The sequence below is a fragment of the Xiphophorus hellerii genome, chromosome 21, assembly GCF_003331165.1.
Source record: "Xiphophorus hellerii strain 12219 chromosome 21, Xiphophorus_hellerii-4.1, whole genome shotgun sequence".
Taxonomy (NCBI): Eukaryota; Metazoa; Chordata; class Actinopteri; order Cyprinodontiformes; family Poeciliidae; genus Xiphophorus; species Xiphophorus hellerii.
In genome coordinates this window covers 444,055-470,546 of record NC_045692.1, presented here as the reverse complement: position 1 = coordinate 470,546, position 26,492 = coordinate 444,055, and the positions used below count along the sequence as shown (strand labels likewise).

Genomic DNA, 26,492 nt, shown 5'->3' with positions numbered 1-26,492 from the left:
CAAAAACTGAAACAACTAGTGTAGGAATAGTGAATTCTGAATTAATGATTAGGATTTCAAAAAGAACAAATGTTTTGAGTATACAGTAGCACTGGGTGTTATTATTGACTTTGGAGTGCTTGGAAGATAGTAGAATAAGACAACTAATTATTTGAAGTGATTCATAATCAGCTTTTTGTTCCTTATAGATTGTGTGAGCAAAACAAAAAATCTAGTAATAATGTGGACATGTAGATATTTTGGGTAATGAAAGAGCAGATAGATTGGCTAAGGAAACTGTTCAAAATATATTGATATGCAATAGGTTTCCAAACCTATTGTTTGGAAAGAAAGTAAGACATTGAGGAGGAATAATCATATAGAAAGGAGACATTACAAAATACAGTTGAGGTTACAAGACATAAAAGGATAAGAAGGAGATCATAATAAGTAGAATAAGAACTGGTCATAGGTTTTTGAATGGCACTGGTTTATGTGTTTGATATAATACTATAGAGATGATAGAATGTGCTTTCATTAGAAGCAGGAAATATGTGACTCCAACCTCCAAGACAAATAGTGATTTTGGGAATGGGTAATAATAGGAAACAGAATTTTGAACATCTGGTTGCTCAGTTGAATAATCATGAAAGGAACGATATTTCGTTTTTTTTAAAAAATCTTTGTAAAATACAATAGATGGCAGTAATGAAAAATTGTTGCATGTAAGCTTCCGTTATAAACTGAAGACGAAGAAAAAAACTACCTCTTCAACATGGCGGGCCTCATTGACGTACGCGACAGACACCACCTCGGTGTGTGTGCACGTCCGGAGCTCTGCTAGACGTAACGTATGCACTTGGACCCCTCTCCGTTTGGTCGGGCGCAGTGAGGAAAAGACATTTCCTAATAAGGAAAGGGTGTGCTTTCGGACACACTTCCGGGTAGGCGGAGAGTTTGATGAAAAGTCTTGTTTTGGAAATACTTCTAAACATTTTTTAAACGGTGAGCCTCATTGACACTGTTTTTTCCTGCTTTTTCTGGCTTCTTCTGCTTTCATCCTGTTCGGTAATGTCTGCATGCGTTTCGCCTCCATCTTTTCAGAACAATGTCAAAATCTTTGAAGAAGATCGTGGAGGAAAGTCGGGACAGGAGCCTTCCTGAGGTAGAAATGTGCGACAGGGGGATCTCGAACATGCTGGACATCCCAGGCCTGTGTAAGCTAAACGCTCTTCTTCATTTGTAAAACTGGAGCAAGAAGGCTGAAAAGTGGAGACCCGTGTCTGTAGAGCAGTGGGGCGGGGGGGTTATTCCATGCTCTGCTGTGGTGCAGGACCCCAGATTTCTTCCCATAAAAGTAATGCTGTCATAAATGCGGAACTCTGTGGTGTGTAAAGTCCTCTGTAAAAATGTTGAACCTTCTTTTTTAGGTAAGATTTGATCACAACATCCCAGAGTCTTCCAGAGTAGTTCCCAGAGTAGTTCCCAAGTAGGCCTTTGATAGTCTTCTAAAGTGAGTACTTAGAAAAAAATTGAGATTGGACTAAAAGAACAAATGATTCCAGACTTTATGATTAGGATTGTTTCAGTAGTTGTCTTTGTTACTGCTTTATTTATGAAAATTAATTTGAATGTTTTACTGAAGCATTATTCTTCAGTATGCCTAGGATACCATCTGAGTAAAAGACTAGATGAGATTGAACTCTGTCATGCTGTGGCAAGAATTGTGTGCTTTCAAAGTATCACTGATGCAGGTGAAAACAAAAAAAACAGCATCAGTTGAATGCAGAGCAGGGCAACTTTATGACCCTCAGTTTCTTTCCAAGGTCACAAATAGTCAACAAATCTGAGAGACTGAACCTTGAGAGTCTCTCCTTGAACATTTTCAAGTTCAACTTGAAAATGTAGCACTGAGCAATTGGACAGAAAAAGAATAAAAATGGGACAATGCTTTCTGTGCTCTTTATTACATATACGATATAGAAAAATCATGCATATTGCACATGACCCATTATAAAACCTGTCATATGCAGGAACCCATCTAATTAGCTCAAGTGGAGCCATGATAATGGTTGACACAAAATATATTTTTAAGCAGTTTACATTGCAGTTAAAGACTCTGAACTATCTGCTAGCACGTTTCCAGAAAGATTAATCTAATTGACTGATGATTTTTCTCTGCTCTCTTAAAGCCATTTTTGTCTAAGCTGCATTCTTAGAAAAGAAATTCTTGATATTTTTGAAGTCAGGCTTTGTGTTCTCTGTTTTGCATTTCTAAACTATCTCAATCTCATGGTAGCAGCAAGTTGGAATAACTCTGTTATGCCTCTACCATTTTTTAATTCCTTTTCCAATTAAGTTGTAAGTTCACAACAAATGTTGTCTTAAGGCACTCAAGAAAAAAATATTTTTAGTTCAGTCATGCATACTGAAAATAGTTTAAAAAGTTTTTATCTAACAAGATTGCATTTAACCACTGACTTGCAGCATTCACTCCTCCTGGATGAGGACATGGCAGCAATTGCTTGTGTTGTGTTGTTGACTTACAGCAATCCTTCTTACCAAGCATTCAGAGTAAGAGGGATTACTTTGAGGAAGAGCAGCGGCTCTTCTCAGAGTAGAGCTGCAGCTCCTTCACGTCGAGAGGAGCCTGTAGAGGTAGCTCAGGTATCTAGTCAGGATGCCTCCTGGATGCCTCTCTGGTGAGGTGTTCCAGGCACATCCCACCAGGAGGAGACCCAAAGGAAGAGCCAGGACACGCTGGAGGGACTATGTTTCCTGGATGGGCTGGGAATGCCTTGGGATTCCCCTGGAGGAGCTGGAACAAATGGCTGGGGGGGAGAGAAGTCTGCGCCTCCTTACTTTGGCTGCTACCCCTGTGACCTGACTCTGGATAAGGGAAGAAAATGGACGGATGGATAAAGAGCATTGGTCCAAGAACGGAGTCCTGTGATACTCCACATATAACCCTGGAGTGTGAAAGTATGTTCACATAAGCAAACTGGAATCTGTTGGACAGATAGGATTTAAACCAGCCTAGTGCTGTTCTCTTGATACCTACATGTTCAAACAGTTCTTAGAAAATATTGTGGTCAACTGTGTCAAAATCAGGACTGAGGTCTAGTAAAACCAGAACAGACACAAGTCCATTGTTTGAGACCAAGAGAATACTCTTTGTAAGTTTGAGCAGCGCTGATTCAGAGCTATGATGAATTCTAAAACTATTCTATAAAACTATTTGTGCATTTTTGACTTTTTTTCTTGTCTGTCATTTCAGTCACTCTATCTCACATCACTCAGTTGGTCCTCAGTCACAACAAGCTCACAGGTAAGATGGTCCCTTCGCTTTACAATTGATAAATTAAACTGCAGTTTTTAAATAAGTAGTTGCAACAACTAATGAAGAAAACATGTAAACAGCTTTAAAGAATTGCTGTCATTACAACAGTAACAAAGTAAAGATGTGCTGCTTACTTTGTGCACATTTTTGGTATCATTTTTACATCAGTTAACTTGACCAGATTACACACTATTACAACTCTTGCTTATCACACAATAAATTCATTAACTTCACTAAAAAATACCCCGTAAATACATTTTTTTTACACATTCACTAACAGTCAGAGCAACCAGTGAAACACAGCCAGCTCTACACCCACTGTGACTAAAAAATAGCTTTGACACCATAAAGTTCTGTATTTTGTTTAAATATCCTAAATAGAAAGGTTTTTAGAATCTTTTGATTATTTCACATTAGGCATTGCCTGTTTTAGGTCAGTTTGGATCACCAGAAATATTTATTTTTGCTAAATGTCATAATTAAAGGAAATGTTAAGAGATTTCTTTTGTTTTCTTTAGCACTGCTTAAAATTTAGAAGTTTACATAGATTCAGCTATGCCTGTCAACATTCAAGAAGGTTTGGGTTTGCACTGATAAACTCACCGAAATGTTCTTCATTTTGGGAGATTGGTAATTGGACGATAAATACACAAAAAACAATCTCATGCAACCAATCTTATCTAACTCTGCAAATGTCTGAAAATCAGCCACTGTTTCTTTTTGGTTGATCTACTTTTTCAAGATCTACTTTTTCTCTCACCAGCCGGCTGAGATCTACCTCATGACACGAAGTCATAAAATTGTAAATTAAACTCTAGGTTACTGGTTTCTCAGTCACAAGCTGGTTGCAAATCTGAGGCCAGCAGGTGTCAGTCAGTTATGGTAGATCTGAAATTTGGTTTGATGACCTCAATATGAGAAGCTACAGACTGATAGGAGGAACCAAAGAGCTCTGTAGAGGTAAAGGCAAATCTTCTGAAGTTGGGATATAATTAATTTAATTACCCATAATTATCGCGGTGGAAGCCATTTGTTTGTTGAAACTCAATGAAATATATTTGTCCTATTTGATGTTTGTTGTGAATGATGTATACTCACGAACAAACGAGGTCATCAGTCCAAGTTTGTTGTTTATTGAACGGTCAGAAACTACAGCGGCTGTAATGCTCCGCAGCAAAGGTAAAGAAAGGTAAAATAACCCAAACAGGTGACCAACTCAAAACCACTGGTACCTTTTTACTCTCTCTCTCATTGTTGTTGCCTTCACCCCCGCAAGAAATAACATTCAGTCTGTTACGATATCAGGTTTCCAGGCTTGATATTTATTTCTTGATTATTAATAAGCCTCTCATGAACGCGATGGTTGAGTAGCTAATTTAAACTCCTGCTCTGCTGGTCAGTCGGTCATTGAGTCGCCTTTTTTTGTTTATGGAACTGAAACGCACTGAATTCCGCAACACCTTGTTGAAACAATAACAGATTATTAATTTTAACACGTTTTGTTGATTTAAAAAAAAATATTATCCTTTAATGAAGCTACAAACGTTTAAGATCTTAGTGATTATTTTGATAAGCCTGTCAGAAGAAGAAGTGCTGGTCTCAGCATCCTGGCAGCGTTCAGTTTGTCACCTATTGCCGAGATCGATGTATTGAGCACGCCTGCCCTACATCTATAGCTGAACAATAAATTATTAATGTATATGCTGCCACATGGGATCCGTCAAGCAGTTCTCCGCTCCAACTGAAGCCAAATGAGTAGCTTCAGACTAGCTGAAATGACTACGGTGTGAAATTTACCAGAACACTGATGAAAAGGGTTGTGATCCTCACTGCCAAATTGTGAGGATGTGTTCACAGTTACTTAGCTAACTTCTCCATCATTTGTGTACATACATTTCCTTCAGCTTTCAGATCCTACAGTTTGAAACTATGAAACATGCACAAAATGTTACGATTGGCCAATTTTAATCCAAGCAGTTGCTGGAGCCACCATTGTTGTTTAGGAGGGTTACCTACCTAATGTTTTGTTATGGGGTTTTTATTTAAAAGATTCTGAGTTGAGCCAAGTGTTATTTTTACACCTATGTTCATTGTTTTACCACAGTTAAAATCAGTGAAAGAACACAACCATGAATTCTTGGAATTGAAATCTTCCATGTTCTTCCCCAAACTATCTCTTTTTATTGCAAATTAAAACATTAACTCGTACAATAAACATTCTTCATCAGACGGCAGCAAGGTGAAGGTGTGGTAGTGGTATGGGATGGTATCATTAAAGATGAAATAGTTGGACCTTTTCAGGTTGAAGATGGATTCAAAATCAACTCCCAAACCTGCTGCCAGTTTTAGAAGACACTTTCTTCAAGCAGTGATACAGAAAAATGTCTGCATCTTTCAAGAAGACCATGGTTTTTATGCAGGAAAATGCTCCATAACATGCATCAAACTACTCCACTATGTGTCTGGCCAGTAAAGGCCTTAAAGATGAAAGAACAATGAAGTGGCCCCCTTCCTCACCAGAACTAAACCCCATTGAGAACTTGTGGGCCCTTCTTAAACAGTTCACATCTCTGATCAGTGTCTGGGAGGCTGTGGTTGCTGCTGCACAAAAAGTTGATCGTCAACAGATCAAGAAACTGACAGACTACATGAGTGGAGGACTTATAACTGTTATTGAAAAGAAGGGTGGCTATATTGGTCACTGATTTATTTTTCAAATGTCAGAAATGTTTGTCAATTTTGAATTGTATATTTGTTATTTTCACTTTAACTGATGTCAATAAACAACTGAGATGGGAAACGTTTCAGTTTAAATTCAGTTGCATAATAATCCTGCACACATAAATATTGTTTTAAAAAAGCCAAAATCTCACTTTTACTTTCTTAAATATTCAGGTTTGAGAGGTTGTTAACATTTTGGATTGACAGAGAGCACTGTAGATGTTCAACAATAAAATTAATCATCAAAACTACAACTTGAGTAATAATTGTGCACACAGTGTATGTTTTCCTTTTTTCTTTACAATGTAACAAAATGTAGATGCTTACCATGCACTGTGAAAATGAATACAAGTAAATATTTCCAAAAAAACTTCCTCAACCAAAGCAGAGTCAAACAATAACTAGATAAAACATTTAGTATGACATTCCGGTTCTTTTCCTGAACCAGTTGAGAACTGGGTCTAGCAGCAACCCTGCCTGGAGCCTCTTTGGTGGAAAACCTCTATTGAAATTCTTTAGGTTAGCACTCATAAGATTACCTCTAGATGTGCGTTATTGTACACAAATGTTTTTAAATATTAATTTCACAGATCCACAACTGTACTGTTGCAGAGATATAAAGTTCTGAAAGTATTTAATTGGGGTCCATAAAATTTATTTTCCAGCTGTGCCTCCTAACATCTCAGAACTGAAGAATCTGGAAGTTCTGAACTTGTTCAACAACCAGATTGAAGAGCTCCCGACTCAGATCAGTAGTCTTCAGAAGCTGAAACACCTCAATCTTGGGTATGTGACATTTTAAGTTTCTCATGTTTGAGGCCTTTCATCATTCACAGAAACCAATTAAACAGACTGAGGTATATTGAACACTGAGGTGTATCAGGACTGCATTTCCTGTAGGGTATCCTGGTATTCCAAATGATGCAATTTGTGGTTAAAACTAGGACAATTTCATGTGTAGTAATATGTATAAAATGTGCAACATCTGCTTCATAAAAAAAACAGCAACCTGTGTTTTTATGGTGTGGTAGGTTAGTAAAAATGTGAGCATTTAAAAAAAAGTCCTTTATTTAGTTGACAAATTTAAACAAACACCAAAGCAATGATATGTCGACAATCTGTCAATGGTTTTTTTTCTCCAAAAACAGTCCTTTTGTCATATAATATGAAGTCTCATTCCACATAACAAAATATTTCTTACCGATGGTATTACAAATATTAATGACATCATAGGGAAAATATTAAAATACAATTATCAAAGACAGCAATACTATTGCTGCTGTAAAATTGCAAGAGTTATTGTGGCAGAGACCAGATCAATATGAGTGTGATTTGATAGAGAATTAAAGTTTTATTGTCTCTACTACAGTTTTTTACTCTTCCCACCCACAAAAAAAGAAAGGTGGGTGATTTTATCTGATTGAACAAAATATCTACAACTACTGTATTTTCACTTGAAAGCAGTAAAGAATATTTAATGAAATATCCTTTTATTAAATTATCTTTCCCTTGCATCCAAGCACCTGACCTTGCTAACTGGTACGGTGTCCATCAGTCCACGGTCAGCCGGATCATCACAGCATGGACTAACTTTTTATTTACAGTACTCTGTTAAATTAGGATCTGGAAACCGGAAGACCAGAAAGCAAAAATCTACCTGCAGACTTTAATAGCTACCCTGACATTGCAGTCATCCTGGACTGAGCCGGTCTTCCCCTCTCCTCCAGAGTGATGTGTTTTCATCACTAGTAAAAGCAAACAAGCCTGACATCTGAGTAACTGTTAGGATGAATATTGTATATTCACTGTTCCTTTTGGTATACTGTTTGTACTTACAATAAAATTGAATCTCTTTAATAATACTCTGCATTTTACAAACCCGTTCTCCCTTATCTCAGTGTTTACATTACATGAAGTATTTGCACATAGACCTGGCCTTCAAGTGGGATATTAAAATACAACACTTTCAAGTAATTCCAACAAAGAAATGTGAATATTAAGTAATATGCAGTTAGTCATAAAATTCAATATACTGAATATATACCTAGTTGACATCTCCTGTTCTCAAACCGAAAACCCTGAGTATCACAGAGCTGGGTAGGTGTACTCAGAGTAACTGCCTTCTACTCAGAATTTGTCTATCCCACTTTCTGAAACAGGACTTTAGAGTTTATAATTTTGAACTTCAAAATATGCTAGTCTTCTGACATGTTAATAAATGAATGAGTGAATGTTTTGCTTTAAATTGAAATTCTAGACAGGTGGGAAACTGGCTCTGTTTCTGTGTATACAGGATGAATCGTCTAAGTGGCTTGCCCAGAGGATTTGGATCTCTTCCTGCTCTCGAGGTGTTGGACTTAACCTACAACAACCTGAACCAGAACTCTGGTTCTCTGCCTGGAAACTTCTTCTATCTAAGTGAGCATTTGCAAACAACACTGAACACACCATGTTTATTTGTGAGTAAGGTGCATGCAGGTTACAGGTTACAGAGGGACATGCCATTGTTTCAGTAAAGACATGGCTCACATGTACACACTCACACCAACATGAAACTAGCATTTTGACATTTTTCCACTCTGGGGTTTGTTTTCAAAACTGATTGTTTCTGGTCTCCCAAAATGCCAGATCTGTGTGGACACACAACCCAGAAAAAAAACTTTTTTGGATGCACCTAATGTCATCTATGTGTGGACTGGCTATGTTCACACAGGAGGCAAATGCCACCCAAATCCATTTTTTATTGACTTACGTTTTGCCTACATGCAACCCATAACACACTTTCTTATGGCAGTTTGAACGAGCAAATTCAGATTTTTTCAGCCCCCCAAAATGTGCTTTGTTGCATAAGTTATACTAAATCAGATACGTATCAGATAGATTTGAAAGTGTCTGCAGTCCATCAGTCATGTGGCATTTTATATTACTTTTACGTTCTTGTAAAATACATCATAAGTCTACCCCAGAAAAAGCCTGATTCAGTAAATTTGAACATAAATGATGGCTAAAAATGATAAGTATGAAAGTTGTTTGTGTCAGTGAAGTTCATCACATCATAATTCCACTGCTCCCAGTTCAGACTTTGCAATCAATCCTCAACTAATGGCCCCTGCTATTTGTTGTGCTTTCTTTTTATTAGTTTCCTTCGTCTTATGATCTTTTGACTATACTCTCAGCTCCTATTGCTGAATAACTTTTAAACTGATTCAAAGGCATCCAGTCTTAATTAATTCCATTAACAGTTTGTTGCTGTTTGACGTCTAAATTTTTCAAGTAGGTTGCTTTGGGGTCATAAATCATTTGCAAAGATGTCTGAAGTATGAACAACTACAAAAGAAATGCAAAAAACAATCAGATTTCAGCAAAAAAAAAAATCGGAATTAAGCATAAAGAGCTGCTTTGTGAACATGACTGTGAGTGATGTCTGTACCATAGAGGTTCAGTCAGAGTATACGTAGATACCTCTCTGATATAAAGCGTATGATCCAGTATGACATAATTGGTCTAAATAGATACTGCATTGTTGCACTTCTTTATCAATTTAGATTGTCTGGGTTAGGCAATTGTAGGATAAATAAATATGGTGGAGATATACCAGGAAGGGAACGTAAAACATGGACACAAAATGCACTTTATGTGGTTCTGTTTTGAAATACAACCAATCAGCCTCATTCTGCCGACTGAACAGCATCAACTTCTCAGCCAAAAATGACTCATGTGAAGTGATAACAGAAAAGTGCAGGGCATGATGGGGAAAAACATTATGCCATTAAGCACAGCTGATGGTGAGGGCCTTTGTGAGTATTTACTCTTCATGGAGCCAAGTTTTAACATTCTTCAGCAACAATAGCCACCTCCTTAAAGGGGCAGTACAACAGGAAGGTAGCTGAATTTGAATCACAACTACCAGCACAAAGTGTTGCCATCACCACAGATTGTAGACGGCAAAGACATGGAGTCTGCAGTCCTCTTCACAAACAGTCCTTCTGTATTAACATCTGTTCTGGGGGACTACATGTTTCACAAATTTGATTATTTTAATCTTTTATCTTCCTATTTAGCAACTTAAGAGATTCCACCGATCGATCCATCCATACATTATCTTATCCCTAGTGGGGCTGTGAGGTGTTGGTGCTTATCTCCAGCTGTTATCAATTAATCGCTAGTCGATCGATAAGATCAGTCAACTTTAGATTAATTCATTTATCAATAATTTCCAGCCCTACTTTGGATCTAAATTACCAAGTCTGGGTACCATCTGATTATCAGAAATATAATAAGTAGATGAATAGCTCAGACTCTGTTAATGTTTATATATACCTGCCTTATGAGGCTTGGTTTTAAAATAATGTATGAAGGCATAAGTCTAACACTTAAAGACATCACAGTTCAGTGCAAATTGTAAATGTTGAGAAACCAGGGTTCCTTATAAGAGCAATATTTTATGTTTTCCAGGCACCACAGTATCATTTCATAACATGATCAAGTCACTATTACCTTCAGTTGTTATAAAAATGCTATATGTTTATCAGAATCAGAATCACGTTTATTGCCATTGCCAGTAAACAAGTTCACAAGCTATGTTATGATATATGGTGTTTTTCTTTTTGTTTTTATTGCATGGATATTTGCGCTAATCTGTCCCACTCAGACATCTTTTGTCCACACGATACGTGGAACATGCACCAGACAAAATAATCTGGGGACATTTTCTGGGCGTTAATCCCAGAGCATCCAGCTGTAACGGTGATGCCATGATGATGCACTTATTATTAGTTTTTCTGTCTGCTCAAAATTGACTTGCTGGATGATATTTGTCAATTATTTTACCATTATCATCATTATTATATTTTTAATCTTTCAAATATTTGACCAGCCATGTTTTCTGTCATTGTGTCTATGCTTCCTTCTCCTAGTTGTGTCAGATGCATTTTGCACTTGCAACAAACGGCTCAGTTAGGAGAGCACCGCCCTTCACAGTGCAGAGACCAGTGAACAATGTGATATGGCAATAATTCAGTATTTTCTCATGTCTAGTTGTAGTATTGTTTTATATACACTAGATGGAAGCATATAATATATAATAATTCATTTATACTATTCCTTTACATGAAAATACATGTAATTTGTTGTTGTGCTGATGCATCTTTTATTTAAAAATCTGGCTAAAGGGGGATTTTCATTCAGAAAGTTTATTTTAAACTATTGAGAAAATGCTCAACATTTCATTTAAAATTACATGGAGCATTCCAGATGTTGTTGGAATGGGGCATCATGTTCATTTGGAATAAGTGGGAAAATTAATGCTAATACACAACCATCTTATTTCTGTTTTCTAGCCACTCTTAGAGCGCTGTATTTGAGCGACAACGACTTTGAATTACTTCCTCCTGACATTGGGAAGCTGACAAAACTGCAAATCGTAAGTTCAACCCAGTAGTACTAACACAACTTGGACTGATAAGGTTTTCTACTATCAGGAACAAAATGAATGTAAATACACAAATGTGTGGAATAAAAGTCAGTCACCACAGAAAGTGTTTATATTTGTGAAGGTTGTGAGGCTAATCCAGGTTGCCTACAACCTGGATTAGCTGAAACACTGTGACAGAACAAGATGCTAGGGATGGGTTGATTTGGTGGCAGATCTTTATCTGAACATGTTCATTACAGTGATAGACCTTGCATTGCTTGGAGGAACTTCTCATAATCTTAAGGATTCCTTTTATTCAATTCAGTTTATTTTTATTGTGCCAATTTATAACAAATTTAGATCAAGGCACTTTACAAAAAATCTTTTCAATTCAACCATACATACATTGCAGGTGATCCTAGTTAGTTAAGTTCATTACATTTAGCCTAAAATGTTTCTATCTAAGGAAACCCAGCAGATTGTATTGAGTCATTGACTTGCAGCATTCGTTCCTCCTGAAGGAGCACGTCACAACAGGAGGAAATTGATTGAATTCAGTGAATTTACAATGGATACACCTACAAACAAGCAGAGAGGAAGCCGGTTTGGCAGAGACTGTATTGTTGAGAGCTTGCACTGCTGGGTTGCCTACAACCTGGATTAGCTTTTTAAAATAAACTTTCATAACATGATAAACATCAACAAGCAAACATTTGAAATGTAAATATATTAATATTTACATATTAATATATGTAAATATTAATTTACATATATTATGTAAATAATACATAATACATTTATTACATTAATAAATGTAAATATATTAATATTTACATTTCAAATGTTTGCTTTAAATGTTAGTTATTTTGTTCTTTTGGCTTTGAGCACTTTGGGGGTTGATTCACAGTGGTTTACTTAGTATTATTTTTGAGGTTTGCTTAGTATTGTTTTTGCTGTTGGAGTAAAATTAATTTTTGTAAACTTAAATAAGTGAAATGCCTTGACACACTGATGGATAAAGAAAACTGCTTGGTCCTTTGAGTGGAATATAGTTGCTAAAACAATCTGTGTAGATGTTTCAATCCTTTTTCAAGTTGGCAAACTGTCCAAATTAAAGGAGAACTTGACAGTCACAAAGCGGACAACTGAGGGGAAACGTGTGCTGAGTCCATGTTTGAAGCTTCACATTCACGCCTTCCTGTTCACCCTGTCTGTGACTTTGCTGAATCCCATAAAGAACAGCTGCACCACCAGCCAGGATTTCAGTAAAATTGACTAATTCAAAGTTGAAAAAATGCTTAGTGGGGACAGTCTGATTTTTATGAGTTCTTCCCTAGTTCAGTTCAATTTAGTTTATTTAGTGAGGAGGCAAGGTGCAATGAACATCATTGAGGAGGGTGGGGCACCTACCAAATTTAACGATGGGAACACACTGACTTTACAGGGTTGATTTTTAAAAAGGTAATTTGTATAAATAAATCTGCTCATTACTTTGAGACTGAAGTTGAGAAATATATGAATGTCCATCTGTGAATGTCTGATTTAAATTTATAGGTGCTAAAACATTTGAGAAATTGTGTGATGCTAACATATTTTTATCCTTATCTTTTCTTTGTGTGCCCAGCTGAGTCTCCGAGATAATGATCTGGTCTCGTTACCTAGGGAGATTGGTGACTTGGCTCAACTCAAAGAGCTTCACATCCAGGGCAACAGACTGACTGTTCTGCCTCCTGAACTTGGTACTCACAAAAACATTCCCACATGCACATCTTCTCTTCTTTCATCAATACCTCAAACTAATGGTAGCAAGACTACATAAAGAAGTATCTTAGCAACTGGGAATTTTCTTTGTTGATTTTTCAATTTATCATCATAACATGGCAAACTATGCAGAAAAACTTTACTCCACTTCTATGCGTAATTTACTGTTATCCAACTTTATTAACATTTTTGATGTTAAGTGCCAAAATCTTTTAAAGACGCACTGGTTTCTAGTAAATATTGCAATGTGTTTGTTGTATACATTGATCACTCACTGTCAAGATATTTCATTGTTTACCGCATACCTTCAGGCTTACATGGTTTGAACAGATAAATCTTTTTTTGCCTCTGTTACACCAACAAATTCAAGCTAACTACACTCTCTATACTAGATTCTAGATTTCTTATCAGAAAAGAACTATGCTAGTAGAGTGTTGCATTTAAAGCGCTCTACACTACAGAAACATTCACTCGGACACAGAATTACAAATTATTGTAACTTTGAACAACTTGTTGAAAAACTGACTAGATTAACAAAAACATCTCAGACTGCAATAGATCTTCTGTTCTCAAGTAAGACTGAAATAATTGCCAAGGCATTTCATTTTTTTGACTGATTTGTCAAATCATAATAATATTCTGTTCTCAAGAAAGCTAGTAGAACAGAGCTACACAAAACTATACAGTGACTCTACTTTGTATGATGTCAAACCAAACTTTATATCAAAGAGCCATAGTAAAGTCTTGAAAATAGCAGACTGGGGCAAAATGCTAACCTCCACAAATGTAGATGTCAATTGTGAGTTATCAATAAACTTAGAGGTGATGTCCTCCTTTGCCTGTAGGGGGAGGCATAGACCTATAAAGAGGAACAAACTACCATGGTTAGATAAAAATGAATAAACTTGTTAAAATCTCGAGACTCGTTCAAGAAATACTTAAAATCTAGCCTATCTATTGATTAAGACTTACTCAAGCATGATATAGGCTTACACAGACCATAAGAAAAGCCAAAGCAAACTTTCTTTTTTATCTCTATTACAGAGAATGTGAATGGCAATAGGGAAAGAGTGCTCCACTGGATGAAGGATGCAAAGATCTGTCAGCCCAGATAGCAAAATATGAGTGAATCCACGTTGAAACGTTAGGCTCCAACGTGGATTCAGTCTTTCTGCCTGACATTGAAACAATATTGAAAGTGGTCGGTGACTTGCATGTTGAATCAACATCAGGGTTTCAACCATAACTGACACTATATCAATGTTGATTCAACCATCTTCTAAATTTGGATCTACATGCATATTTGTGTTAATTTTATTTTGAATCAAAGTTAAGGAATCAATATTGATTCATGTGCATGTTTTGGTCTGATAGTTCTACGTCATAACATACCTTTACAAGTTTCTTCACTGGTGTTAAACATGCAATTTTGTTGGCAGATCATGGGTATTATGTTGTTCAAAATTATCTTACATTGCCATATTTCCAAATATTTGTATACACAAACTTAAAAAATGGCAAAATGACATTAATATTACATTTTATTTATGAAAACAGGAATAGATCTCTAAACATATTTCACTCCTTTTTGACTGTCAGAACAACAGTCTATTTTCCATGGAAGAACAGTGTCCATGAGGTTAAGCCTTGTACTGTCAGTGGGCGGTTAAAACTCTACAGAGGATTGTGGGGAGCAGCCTTAGATCCACCTCGGACCTCTACACATCAGCAGGAGGAGGGCGCTCCTCATCATGAAGGACTCCACCCATCCTGCACACAGTCTGTTCAGCCCCTTCCTTCAGGCAGAAGGCTGAGAAGCATCCAGAGCAAGACCACCGGACTGAGAAACGGTTTCTACCCCTCAACCGTCAGACTACTCAACTTAAGCTGCACCTAACACAGCTTCAAATTACTTTTTAAATGTTAATATTTACACACCTGAGTCCAAATTTTGTACCACAAACAAGCAAAGGTGAGCTGGAATGCTAATAAAAACATCCTTGAAATATCTTCAGACCATCAGTTGCATCCACCAAATATTTTCTGTCTTTGTTTTTTTAAAAAGGTGATGGAAAAATCTGACAGCCATCCATCATTTTAACATTGCACACACTTGAGCACATGGTGCAAACGCTCAGACAGTTTCAACCTTAATTGCTTTGTATAATTTCTGATAGAATAGGAAAAATTGCAGATAAAAAGTTCAATGTATTCAGTTTGAAAATGCCACAATGTAGATTACCTGTTCAACTGAAATGGAATGAAAATGAATTGCAATTAAATGTAGATAACATTTTAAAAATCCATGGGTAAAAACAGATTGATGGGATTTTTTTTTGACACTGTTAGTCAAAATGATGGACAATGGGAAAAGTGTAGGCTGATCTCTACTCCAAACCATGGACATTTTTGCCATGTAACTTCTGCCTACTACTTCAGGGTTGAAATTCTTTGGGAAATGGCCAAAAAAAACCCAACAAGAATTCTGAAAAGGTATGTAAACTTATGAGCACAATTGGATGTCCTCATATGCAACACCCAAAAAATATCAGAATGGATAAATTTGAGTATTGACTAGAGAAATATTTTTTGATGTTCAATTGGTGCAGATCAGATGTATGTCAGAATTTGTTTCTAACAAATGGCAATCAGATGATTTTATAATTAGCTGTGATACCATACTCTCCAGTGAAAACTTGAAGTTCGCAGAACTATTTTACACCAACCTGTTTTACATTTTCTGCTACAGCTTAAAGTTGATTGGGTTCAGATGTTATGAGGTACATGCACTGGTAAAAAAACCAAAAACTTTCAGGCACAACAATCCATAAAGATAGGGGATAGTATAATCAAAGTGTTATTGTATTGTTTGTGTCTTTATGTCTTCAGGTAACCTGGATTTAACTGGGCCTAAGCAAGTGTTCAAAGCAGAGAACAATCCATGGGTCACTCCCATCGCAGACCAGTTCCAACTTGGTGTTTCCCATGTTTTTGAATATGTTCGTTCAGAGACCTATAAGTAGTAAGTACAAAAATACACATATATTTCTGTTTTTTGGTTTCTTGCTCTCACCTGAACTATTTCTAGATTTTTATTGTCCTAACTTGGTCTTGACACACTGTCTGGGCTTTATGTTAGAAAATGTAAATGCCTCTGCAGAATTTTCTCATTTTCATTAAATTCTACAGATAAACAAAAAAACAAAATGATGTACAAAAGAAAACAGATAACAGGGTTGCTATACCCTTGTTAACACATTTCTTTGTAAATATACTGAAGGCAAAATGGTTTAAGTTTCCAGGTGTGGATATTTTATTCTAGACATGTAAGTGTTGAAAGGCAGAGCAGCTCAGAAGGAAGCTATTAATTCCTTGTTCCAAGCAGCACAAAAAGCTACAGAACTGAGAAGATTTCACATTGTTGCCCTGAGGCATTGTGTGGAACTGATCCCTTCATTGTGTGACTGTGTAAGACCAGACCTTGTTTCAGCTATGTTTGTTGCCACTTTATGCTTGCATATTTTTCTGAACCTTTCTCCCTTTACATAATGAACAGCATGCAGCAATTCTATGTTTCATTTAAAGTAGGTCATATGAAAGTAGCATAGCAATCATAACTTGGATTGTAATATTCTTTATCAGAGACATGAGTTATTTTATTTTGTTTCTTACACATCTATGCATTTCAAGCCTAAATGAAGCCGATTAATCTGGTTGCCTTCACGTGTCAAGGCCACTGTGCTTTACAAAACACAATATCTTTATCAATTCAAAACTACATCTAAGAAACATGCAAAAAGCGAATTCAATATAACACAGGACCTTTAAATGTATGGAGCACATCCAAGCATTGCATCTCAGCATATTTGAAAGATCGGCAAATGGTGATTAGACTGATTGATTTTTTCCATTCATAGCTGCCTCCTTTCCTGTTTAATGATTCATAACATATTTACTATGTGATTCTGGCTTCACGCTTTCTTGCAGAGAGAGAGGGAATATGGCATTTAAAAAAGGATAGTTTAATATTATGTTCAAATAATTTTTTATATCACAATTATGTAACTGTTACCTTCAGTTATAAAAATGCTGTAAATATCAAATATAACTTGAAAGAAATGTACAAACACAACTTACATGACAACTGGATCTACCGGTAGATTTTAGATTGCGCCTTCTGCTCAATTTTCTAAATCTCACGTAAACTCACGAGATAATAAATACCTTTTTCTGTAATATTATCTTTCATTAGTAAATAATTGTCCAACTAAATTAGATGAGACCAATTTGATAAATTTGAAACAGAATGTCAGAAACCTACATCATACCTGCCAACATCTGCTGATGGTAATGATGAAGGACTCCTATATGTATTAGTGCAAACCTACAAAATAAGCTGCCATGTGGAGTCCAGGGACATGACCACCAGAAAAGAAGAAATTAACTCAAAACAAGGATGTATTTTAAGTGCAGCTTGAATGTAATTTCTTTCTCTGTTTCAGCTGTTTGTCTTTGGGGCCAATAACCCTTCTCACAAACGTAATCTCTGAAAACAGCTCCTCTCTCTCATCTCTGTGAAATGATTTTACTGTTCACGAAACAATGTAGCAAAGCATCATTTTACATGATGCAGCTATGCTTAACTGAAGCAACATTAAACTGCTATGAACAAATAAAAAACAAAAGCATCAAAGACATGAGAAATCATCCCATGCTGGTTCTATAATATTTGAATTTTAATCAATTGACAGTCATAATAAAAACATTTAGAACTCATTAATTCACTTCATTTTTTTAACAATTAGATTAAACATGTTTATCATCTTATAGCCCTAGCCCAAGAAATAGAAAATAAAATGTATCATATCTGTCAGTTGTCCTCTAAAAAACTTATATGCATTTTAGTGGAACACTAAACTGGTTCCAGTTTAGTGTTTAGTCTCATGGAGACTGATTCCAGTTGCTGTTGCGTACTGGGAGACTACATTACCTGCTTTTTGAGCCAAAAAACGTCAGATAATTTCTTGCATTTTAATTGGTTGTTGGCAGGAGAGGCTTGCACAAAGCAAGAACCACATCAGCCTGCATATTTATACGTCAAGCTTACAAAGTTAAGCTCAATGATTAATATAATGCTAGAGTGTGATTAATCTGATTACATTTTTAATGACTGAAGCACTAATATCGGTCTTGTCCTGTCTGTAATCTACATTATAAACATTCTGGGTAACTGCAACTAACTGCAGTGTTTAGACAGTTTTAACTTTTGCCTCTGAGGTTTAGGAGGCAAACACACTCAGGTTGTTTGTTACCTGCAGTTTAGCCACCCGTCACCTGGACATCTATCTGATGACAGAAGAGAACTCATTAACTCACAAGCTGCCCCAGCGCAAGCATGGCGGCCTCTGTGTTCACCCGTCTGCTTTGCAGTGCATTCATGCTGAGTGAGGCACACGTGGCAGGACACTTAGTGTGTGTGTGGGCGTGTGTATGTTTGGAATGGGGCAGTGGAGGAGTTTTGTCGAGCAAAATTACAAAAATGTGTGGTGCTGCCAATACAGGCTTTTAAATCCAGACATTTGTTACTTTGGGTTGCACACTAATAATTTTCTACTCGCAAAAAATTTATGTGGGCTTTTTTTAAGATGCGTTTTCCTTATTTTTACAACTCTTCCTTTGTAATCTTTTTGTCTCTGTGTCTATGAGGAATACTGTTAAATCACTTGGCACTATTGTTGAAGATGCAGTAAGTCAGCTTCAAAGAGAGGCCATCAAGTCATTGACCTTTGGCCTCGTACACTTCACTCACAAACACATTCACACATGTTTAGTTTCTAACTTCTTAAAAAGACACACCAGAGTAATAGAAAATAGAAAACCAAATGTTTCTTCTCCTTGCTGACACAAACGCAGCTGTGTGCAAAAAGAACTGACTGGGCTTAATTAAGCCAACATGGAATAGGAGAACTCCATAAAATCAGCCAGAGGAATCGAAATCTATTCCCCTCTTTTCTTCTGCTGCTAATTGGTTCTTGCAAGTCAAGATTTGAGTAGCAAAATAGCCATGGACACATATACACACACCCACACCCACACTCACACACATGCAAATACAAAAGTGGTAAATTATCCTATGTAACTCAGCTTTTTGATGTTTAAAGAACTGAATATTTGCAGTGTAGGTCTCTATCTCTCCAGGTTCTTCAGCACACAGATTAGTGAGTGAGCACTAAGGTTAGCTATGTGACGCATACAGTAGATATGTAATAGATATGTAATACTACTTTTAACATTAATGAGAAAATGAGATTATACAACAAAACAATAAAAACTAAGAACATATATATTTTTAAGATTATCTTCTAAATATAATAAAGGAAATGTATTCCCGCTTATATTACATCAGGGGTAAAGGACTTTGCAGCAATCCGTCACCCTGAGCATGCATTTAGCGACAGTGGAAATGAAAATCCCCCCGTTAACAGGAAGAAACCTCCAGCAGAACTAGAACCGCTCACTGTGAGCTACTGTCTGTGTATAGAAAAAAGTAAAATGTTGATGTACCATTTTTATTAGTAATAATTCTCAACCGCAAATTAAATTTTCATTAAAAAAAAACAAACATGTCAAGAATATGTGGACTATAATGAAATTTGGGGCCTTCATTGACAAACATTCATTCACACAACCATGTCAGTGAGGAAAATACTCATTTGAACACCCTGTGACTTTGCAAGTTCTTCCACTTAGAAATCATAGAGGGGTCTAAAAGACACAATTTTAAAAAAATCCAGGAATCACAATCTATGATTTTTAAAAATAATTTATTTGTGTGTTACTGCTGCTAATAAGTATTTGAACACCTGCAAATCAGCAAAAATTCTGGCCCTCAAGTGGAGTTCACCTCCACTCCACTTATTATTCTTCACTAGCTGCATAAAGACTCCTGTCCACCCGACACAATCAGTAAGACTCCAATTACTAATATGGCTAAGACCAAAGAGCTGTCCAAAGACACCAGAGACAAAATTTTAGACCTTTTTTACCAAGCAGCTCACTGCTTGGTAAAAAAGCTGCTTGGTAAAAAATAAAAAAAAAAAGCAGCTGAAAAAAGATCAACTGTTGGAGCAATTATTGGAAAATGTACAAAAAGCTGAAACTAATAAGCTGAATCTGTCATGAAATCATATCTTACTGGTGTTCATGAGTGTTGCCCAACGTGTTTAACTGGCATGTCTGTGTAAAAGCATTCGGCAATAAAATTAACGACAACAACAACAGCTATCTTATGTTCTTTGTAACAGCTCCAATAATAATAAATAAATAATAAGTAATAAAAGTATCAATGTAAATATATATGATTAAAAGGTTAAACTAATGGGAGTTTAGCATCTTTATGGAATCTGGTTGTTCTGCGTTTGAAGCTGCTGAACCTTTTCCCAGAGGGCAGTAGGGAGAACAGATCATGCTGAGGGCAGAAGGGGTCTTTTGTGATTGGCTGAGCCCAAGGGTGTGTTTGCTCACCGGGTTCTGGGAGATGATTGTGTTGAATGCTGAGCTGAAGTCCAGAAACGGCATTCGCACATGAGTATTCTTCTCCTCCAGGTGTTTCAGGCTCAAGTGCAGTGTGGAGGAAACCGGGTTCTCTGTGCAGCAGTTGGATCTGTAGGCAAACTGGAGCAGATCAAGAGAGGAGGGAAGTTTGGAGATGAAGTGATCCTTCACCAGCCTCTTGAAACACTTCATCATCATGGGATTGAGTGTAACAGGGCAATAGTCATTCAATGATGAAATTCTGGGTTTTGTGGGCACTGGAATGATGATTGCTGTCTTAAAGCAGGATGGAACGACAGCACAGCTCAGCAAGGTGTTAAATGTCAGTGAGGACGTGAGCCAACTGGTCAGCACAGTTCTTGAGAACCAGACCTGGTATGTTATCAGGACCTACTGCTTTATGCATGTTGAGTCTTCTCAAAGTCATCTGAACATCAGCTGTCTACAGTCTAAGTATCTGTTCATTTGGATGAGGAGTGAATTTTCTCACAGGAGTGTTGTTGCGGACCTCAAAATGACCAAAGTAGTTAAGTGCACTCAGAAAGTCTGTTCTGTCCTCACAGGACAAAGGAGCAGCTTTGTAATCTCAGATTGTCCTGATGCCTTGCCACATGCGCCTGGTGATTGTTGACTCATGGAAAAATAGGGTAGCTTAGGATACCCTAACCCAGGTCTCACTGTCATTGCCCACATAAGCGCTGAAGTCACCCAACAGAACAAGGGAGTCCGCAGGAGGGGCAGTCTCCCTCCAAAGACTCCAAAAAGGGTGGGTAACCCAAACTGTCAGAACCCGTCCCCCCACTCTTAGGTGGAGGCAGGCTCCCCTCTCATTCATCAGAGTGAACCCCACCGTACAGGCACCGAGATGGGGGGCAACAAGTATGCCCACTCCTGCCCGGTGCCTCTCACCATGGGCAACTCCAGAGTGGAAGAGTGTTCATCCCCTCTCATGGAGACTGGTTCCAGAACCAGAACCAGAACCATGCATTGAGGTGAGTCACTACTCTGGCTCCCTGTGGCTCAGAGGATAGACTTTAAAATACTGTTAGTTTATAAATCACTGAACGGCTTAGCACCACAATACATGGTGCTAAGATCTGCTGCTGTTGTATCAACCTTCCAGACCTCTCAGGTCTTCTGGTTCTGGCTCTGCTCTGCATCTCCAGAACCAGAACCAAAGGAGGAGAAGAAGCTTTCAGCTTCTATGCACCACAAATCTGGAACAAACTTCCAGAAAACTGTAAAACAGCTGAAACACTTTGTAAAAGTGTTTTTATAGCATTTTCAGTGTGATTTTTAAATTGATTGATTATTTTTATTTTCTTAACAGGAAGTTAGATTCTGTGCTTATGACGACATGTAATGTTTCTTGATAATCATAATTACTCCAGTCCTTTATTTGTCTTGTTCTCAAATTGTAGTTACTCCTGTTTACTGCACACTGCAGTTTTTCCTGTTTAGTTGGGCTTTGTAAAATACAAACAAACTCTTTGATACTGATATGAACTAAAAAGAAATGTTTTGGTTTTAACTGAGTCAAAACCTAGAGAGAGAGAGAGAGAGAGCTGAAGTAGGTTTGTTAAAGACCCCACCTGAGCTTGATGTACAGTAAGAAGTGGACTAACAAGGCTGTAGGGAGGAGTAAGAGAGTCTGGGCTTTTCCACCTCACTGAACCTCCAGCCTGGTGTATGTTAGACACCCAGGGGGAAGAAAGTGTGACAGACAGCAGTGGTACTGGAGGACATTGGCCTGTAAGTGTGGAACTGGCACTAATAAGTGAATCACATTAAACATTTGCAATCACTGAGAAAAACTCCACACCTAAGTATTTTTATTGCTTCTAATAAACATTTTTACTAATGTTATTTTCTTTATCAGATACTACTTGCTGATGATGATCACACCTCTTTGTGCCAATATTCCAGATACTGGAATATCGGCAATATTGCAGTATTTTTTTCTAATGACGCTTATACACATTTGTGGGCATTATTCTGTGGACTAAAAGATTTGACTTATCATTTTATTTGCCAAATTGGTGAACAAATTCTTACAACTTTTACAGAATCAAAACATTTTTCTCAGATCACAAGCATGAGGATTTTAAATCTGTCTGCTCACAATTCTTCTTGCTTTGTTCTCAGTCTCTATGGTAGACACATGCAGGCTAACCCAGAGCCTCCGAAGAAGAGCAGTGATAAGAGCAGGAAGATCAGCCGCAAACCACTGGCTGCCAAGAACAAATGAAGAGGAAATTGAGCATGGAGATGAGCCTTCACCTATCAGCCAAACTGTCTGCTTGTCATCTTCCTGTTACTTAACAAGTTAGGATGTTTTTGCATGTCCTGTTTTCAATCTTCAATGGTCTTTGCGCATTTTTGTTTCTTTTTGCTTTATGTGCTAATGAAGTAAGCTTACATACATAAAGGGAATTTTACATTTTTAACACTTTGTGGAAAAAATATCTTGCTTTTGAAGAGCTCTATGCCAAATGAAAAAGACACGTTGCTTAAAAATACTTGTGGAAGACAGCTGCTAAATGACTCTACACACTATTATCACTTCTGCACTTTGCCATAAATGAAAATGAAGACTCTACAGTATTAAAATCTGAAAGATCCCGGTTAACAGCTGTGTATCCTCACAGATCTTAAATCGTTATTTTAATCTGTGTTGTCTGTCTGCCGGTTTTTCCAGTTCATTACAATCCTGTTACTTCTTATTAGCAGCCAGAGTGAAACACCAAGAAAATCTGAGGTTTAGAATCCAAATTAGACTTAAATTAGAGATGAGAGATGATGCTTCTCCTAGTTCCTTTGTCCAGTTTAAACAGGTATGGTATAACATCTGCTTTGCTTGGTTTCTTAAGCACATGCTTCACAATATGCTGCATGATCATGTTCAAGTACATAATCATGTACTTTTAAAGTAAAGTCTGAAAGTCTTTACTTTAAAAGCTCCTAGACGTCTAACATGTTGTAAAAGAAAAGACTGAAGTGTTTAAAATATTTACCTGTTATTTCGCTCTTAGTTTTCATTTGCTTCTCAAATTTGAAATTTCTCTTACTTTTTACTTTTATTACAAATATTATGTTGCCAGCTAGTAATAATCACCAGCCTTGTTTTCATATTTATGTGTCTTTTCAACCAGTAGTGGCAGGTTTTGTAGAGCAACCACAGATAACATGAAATACGAAGAAAACACAAATATTAACCTACTTATTTTTTATATACATATATAAACACATGAATTCATAATAATACCTTAAAGCTTTATGTAATGATCTTAGTACATATAATTTTTTCATATTTTGTCCTAAATGAGATGCGGGGCCTTGAATGTGAGACCCCAGTGATGTCTACCGCTGGGTTTTTTCATTGAGCTCGGATTTTCTGAAGAGTTTCAGACCTTCATGACTGGAAACTAATGAAGCTGATGAACTCTCACTGCATCCATTCCACTGTGCTCACAGAATCCCTTTGATTCTTCTCATTTTTACCTCTGTGCCTTCAGATATATTTCATTTTATATTTAATGCTTAATCAGTGGTTAGAACATTTTTGCTTTTTGCCACAAATAAGTTGAAAAAATTCCATATTTTGCTCTTGTCAATAAACGTTTTGAGAAATTGACCAGGGTTCATTGTTTTGCTTTAAGTTGTAACTTATTTTCTGTAATTTTATAATCAGGTCAGCTCATTTATCCGGTCATTTCATGTAATAAAAGAACATTACATAGAGCTAATTATTTTGTATATGGGTTAGGGTTAGAGTACTGTTTACTGTTTTATTTCTTAACAACTAGACCATTTAGAGCACACTACCTGCACATTATCCTAGTGATTTGTTGTGCTGCTGTTTCTCTAGACAGAAGCAGGAGACTGATCATTTATTTTTAATGTCTTATTTTTATGTTTATTTTTGTCACCATAAGTGATATGATCTATGATCAGTAAAATCGTTAGTTTTGCCTCATGTCTTTGAGATACCTCAGATAAAGCAAATATGACTTACAGCAGTAATCCTCAAATGGTGAGCCCTGGGCGATCTCTCTTGCACACTCATTCCATAAACGGAGATTTAAAGAAGTCCTAGAAAAAAATCACAATCCAATTAGTTGAATCGCTTCAGCAAGTCTAAGGTTAGCTCAGAACTCCTGAGACCTTCATTTGTCACAGGTCAGTCAGACATATTTTCTGCACTGTTTTCCAATAGATAGTGTGGAAGCATTTGACAGCCAGAGCTAGGAAATGAATAGAGGAACATCAAAAAATGAGAATGTTTCTTCTTATGAGGTTTATATCTCATTAAACCCAAAACAATAATCTGTTTACAACTAGAATTACTTGTGATTTTATTAAACATTTTTAATGAAACCACAGGCCAAACCAATAGAAACTAGAAACATAACATTTTGCAGGTTTGACACCCATTCCTTGAAAACTTTGGTGAGCATTTGGACTTTAGTCTGGATATTTCACAAACGTTGGGGGTAGAGGGATTGATTTGCACATAGTATGTCATTGTTCATATGACATATGAACAATGTCATATGTTTGGAGGTAACAGTAAAACAGCAACATCTTGCAGTATGTTAGAAGAAACAGTCAAAAGATCAGTTTCTTCTTATTCCTGTTTACTTTGTTTGTTATATTACTAGATTTAAAAAGATAGTGTTCTTGAAATGAATTCCTAGTTCTGCCAGCTGAATGCTTCCAAAAGATACAATATGACATTTGTTTTGTAGAAATGATTTACCGTTGCACGTGGACTTACAGATGCTAACAGTTTAAAAGTTACTGTGTTGGTGCCTAAACTTGGTACACCTGGGTTAGTGCTTTCTATCTCAATCCATAATTTATTTTACATTTAACAATGACATTATTCTTAATGGTTGCCATGACATAAACACAGTAGTCAGCAATGCAAATCAGTCATAATTGCAACACACAGCAAGGTTTCTGGGTCAACGTTGAAAATTATACTGGAAAGTTGTGCACATGTTTGAACAGGGCTTTCAATGCAATTCAAATAACTTTATTTGTCACTGGGGGGCAGGTTCACAAGTGTAGAACAAATAGATTCAAAAGTGATAACTCAGACAATAGAATTCTTAAAATTTATGCTGCTAATATAAGCAAGTAGTAAAATGTGTAGTGTGATTTGTGACTGCAGTGTGCAGTAATTATGTAGCCAAAGTTCAGAGTTGTGTTGGGAGGGTCAGCTGGACACAGTGATGGCTCTGTGTTGAGAAGAGCCATCACTCAACACATGATGTTGACGGTTGCTTTTGACCCTGGGGACAAAAGCAACTGTGCTCCTCTGGGTCTTGTAGTTTGGACAGTACTGTGGCTTATGTCCAGGAGAGAGCCGGCTGACTCAGGGTCCAGACGGTCATTAGGGTCCAGAAAGATATGGACAGCTTTTCTTAATATTTGTTGTTCACAAATTGTTGCAAGGAGTCCAGGGTTTTTTACAAAAAAATCTTAATGCTCTGTAGACTTCTATTTTACAGAGATGGAATGAAAACAGCTAATGATGGAGAATGTCAAAATGTTGCTTATCAGTGAGCTGTAGAATGTGGACATAATTTGCTTACTGACATTAAAATGGTTAAACTTTTGCAGGCTATATTGTTGCTGTTACCACACTTTTTAACAATCTTCATGGTATGGGATACAAGATTCAGTGGGTTGTCAAACACTCTACCCAGATACGTGAAC

The 26,492-nt window shown here is 36.9% G+C and overlaps 1 protein-coding gene across 1 annotated transcript; it reads left to right on the top strand.

The window, feature by feature from the left end:
* Nucleotides 1-846: 846 nt before the first annotated feature.
* On the top strand, nt 847-24,402 carry rsu1 (Ras suppressor protein 1). The gene is made up of 9 exons (XM_032552177.1): nt 847-984; nt 1,084-1,196; nt 3,257-3,307; nt 6,706-6,826; nt 8,334-8,458; nt 11,380-11,462; nt 13,078-13,192; nt 16,104-16,236; nt 22,914-24,402. Exons 2-9 carry the CDS (start codon nt 1,088-1,090, stop codon nt 23,014-23,016), a joined length of 840 nt encoding a protein of 279 aa, XP_032408068.1. The 5' UTR covers nt 847-984; nt 1,084-1,087; the 3' UTR covers nt 23,017-24,402.
* The last annotated feature ends 2,090 nt before the right edge of the window (nt 24,403-26,492 follow it).

Excerpts from the sequence above, each read along its gene's own strand:
- rsu1 (XM_032552177.1), top strand. The coding sequence starts at position 1,088 with ATGTCAAAATCTTTGAAGAAGATCGTGGAGGAAAGTCGGGACAGGAGC. Across the intron at positions 8,459-11,379 it reads TGGAAACTTCTTCTATCTAA|CCACTCTTAGAGCGCTGTAT; the intron begins GTGAGCATTTGC and ends TCTGTTTTCTAG. Across the intron at positions 11,463-13,077 it reads AGCTGACAAAACTGCAAATC|CTGAGTCTCCGAGATAATGA; the intron begins GTAAGTTCAACC and ends TTGTGTGCCCAG.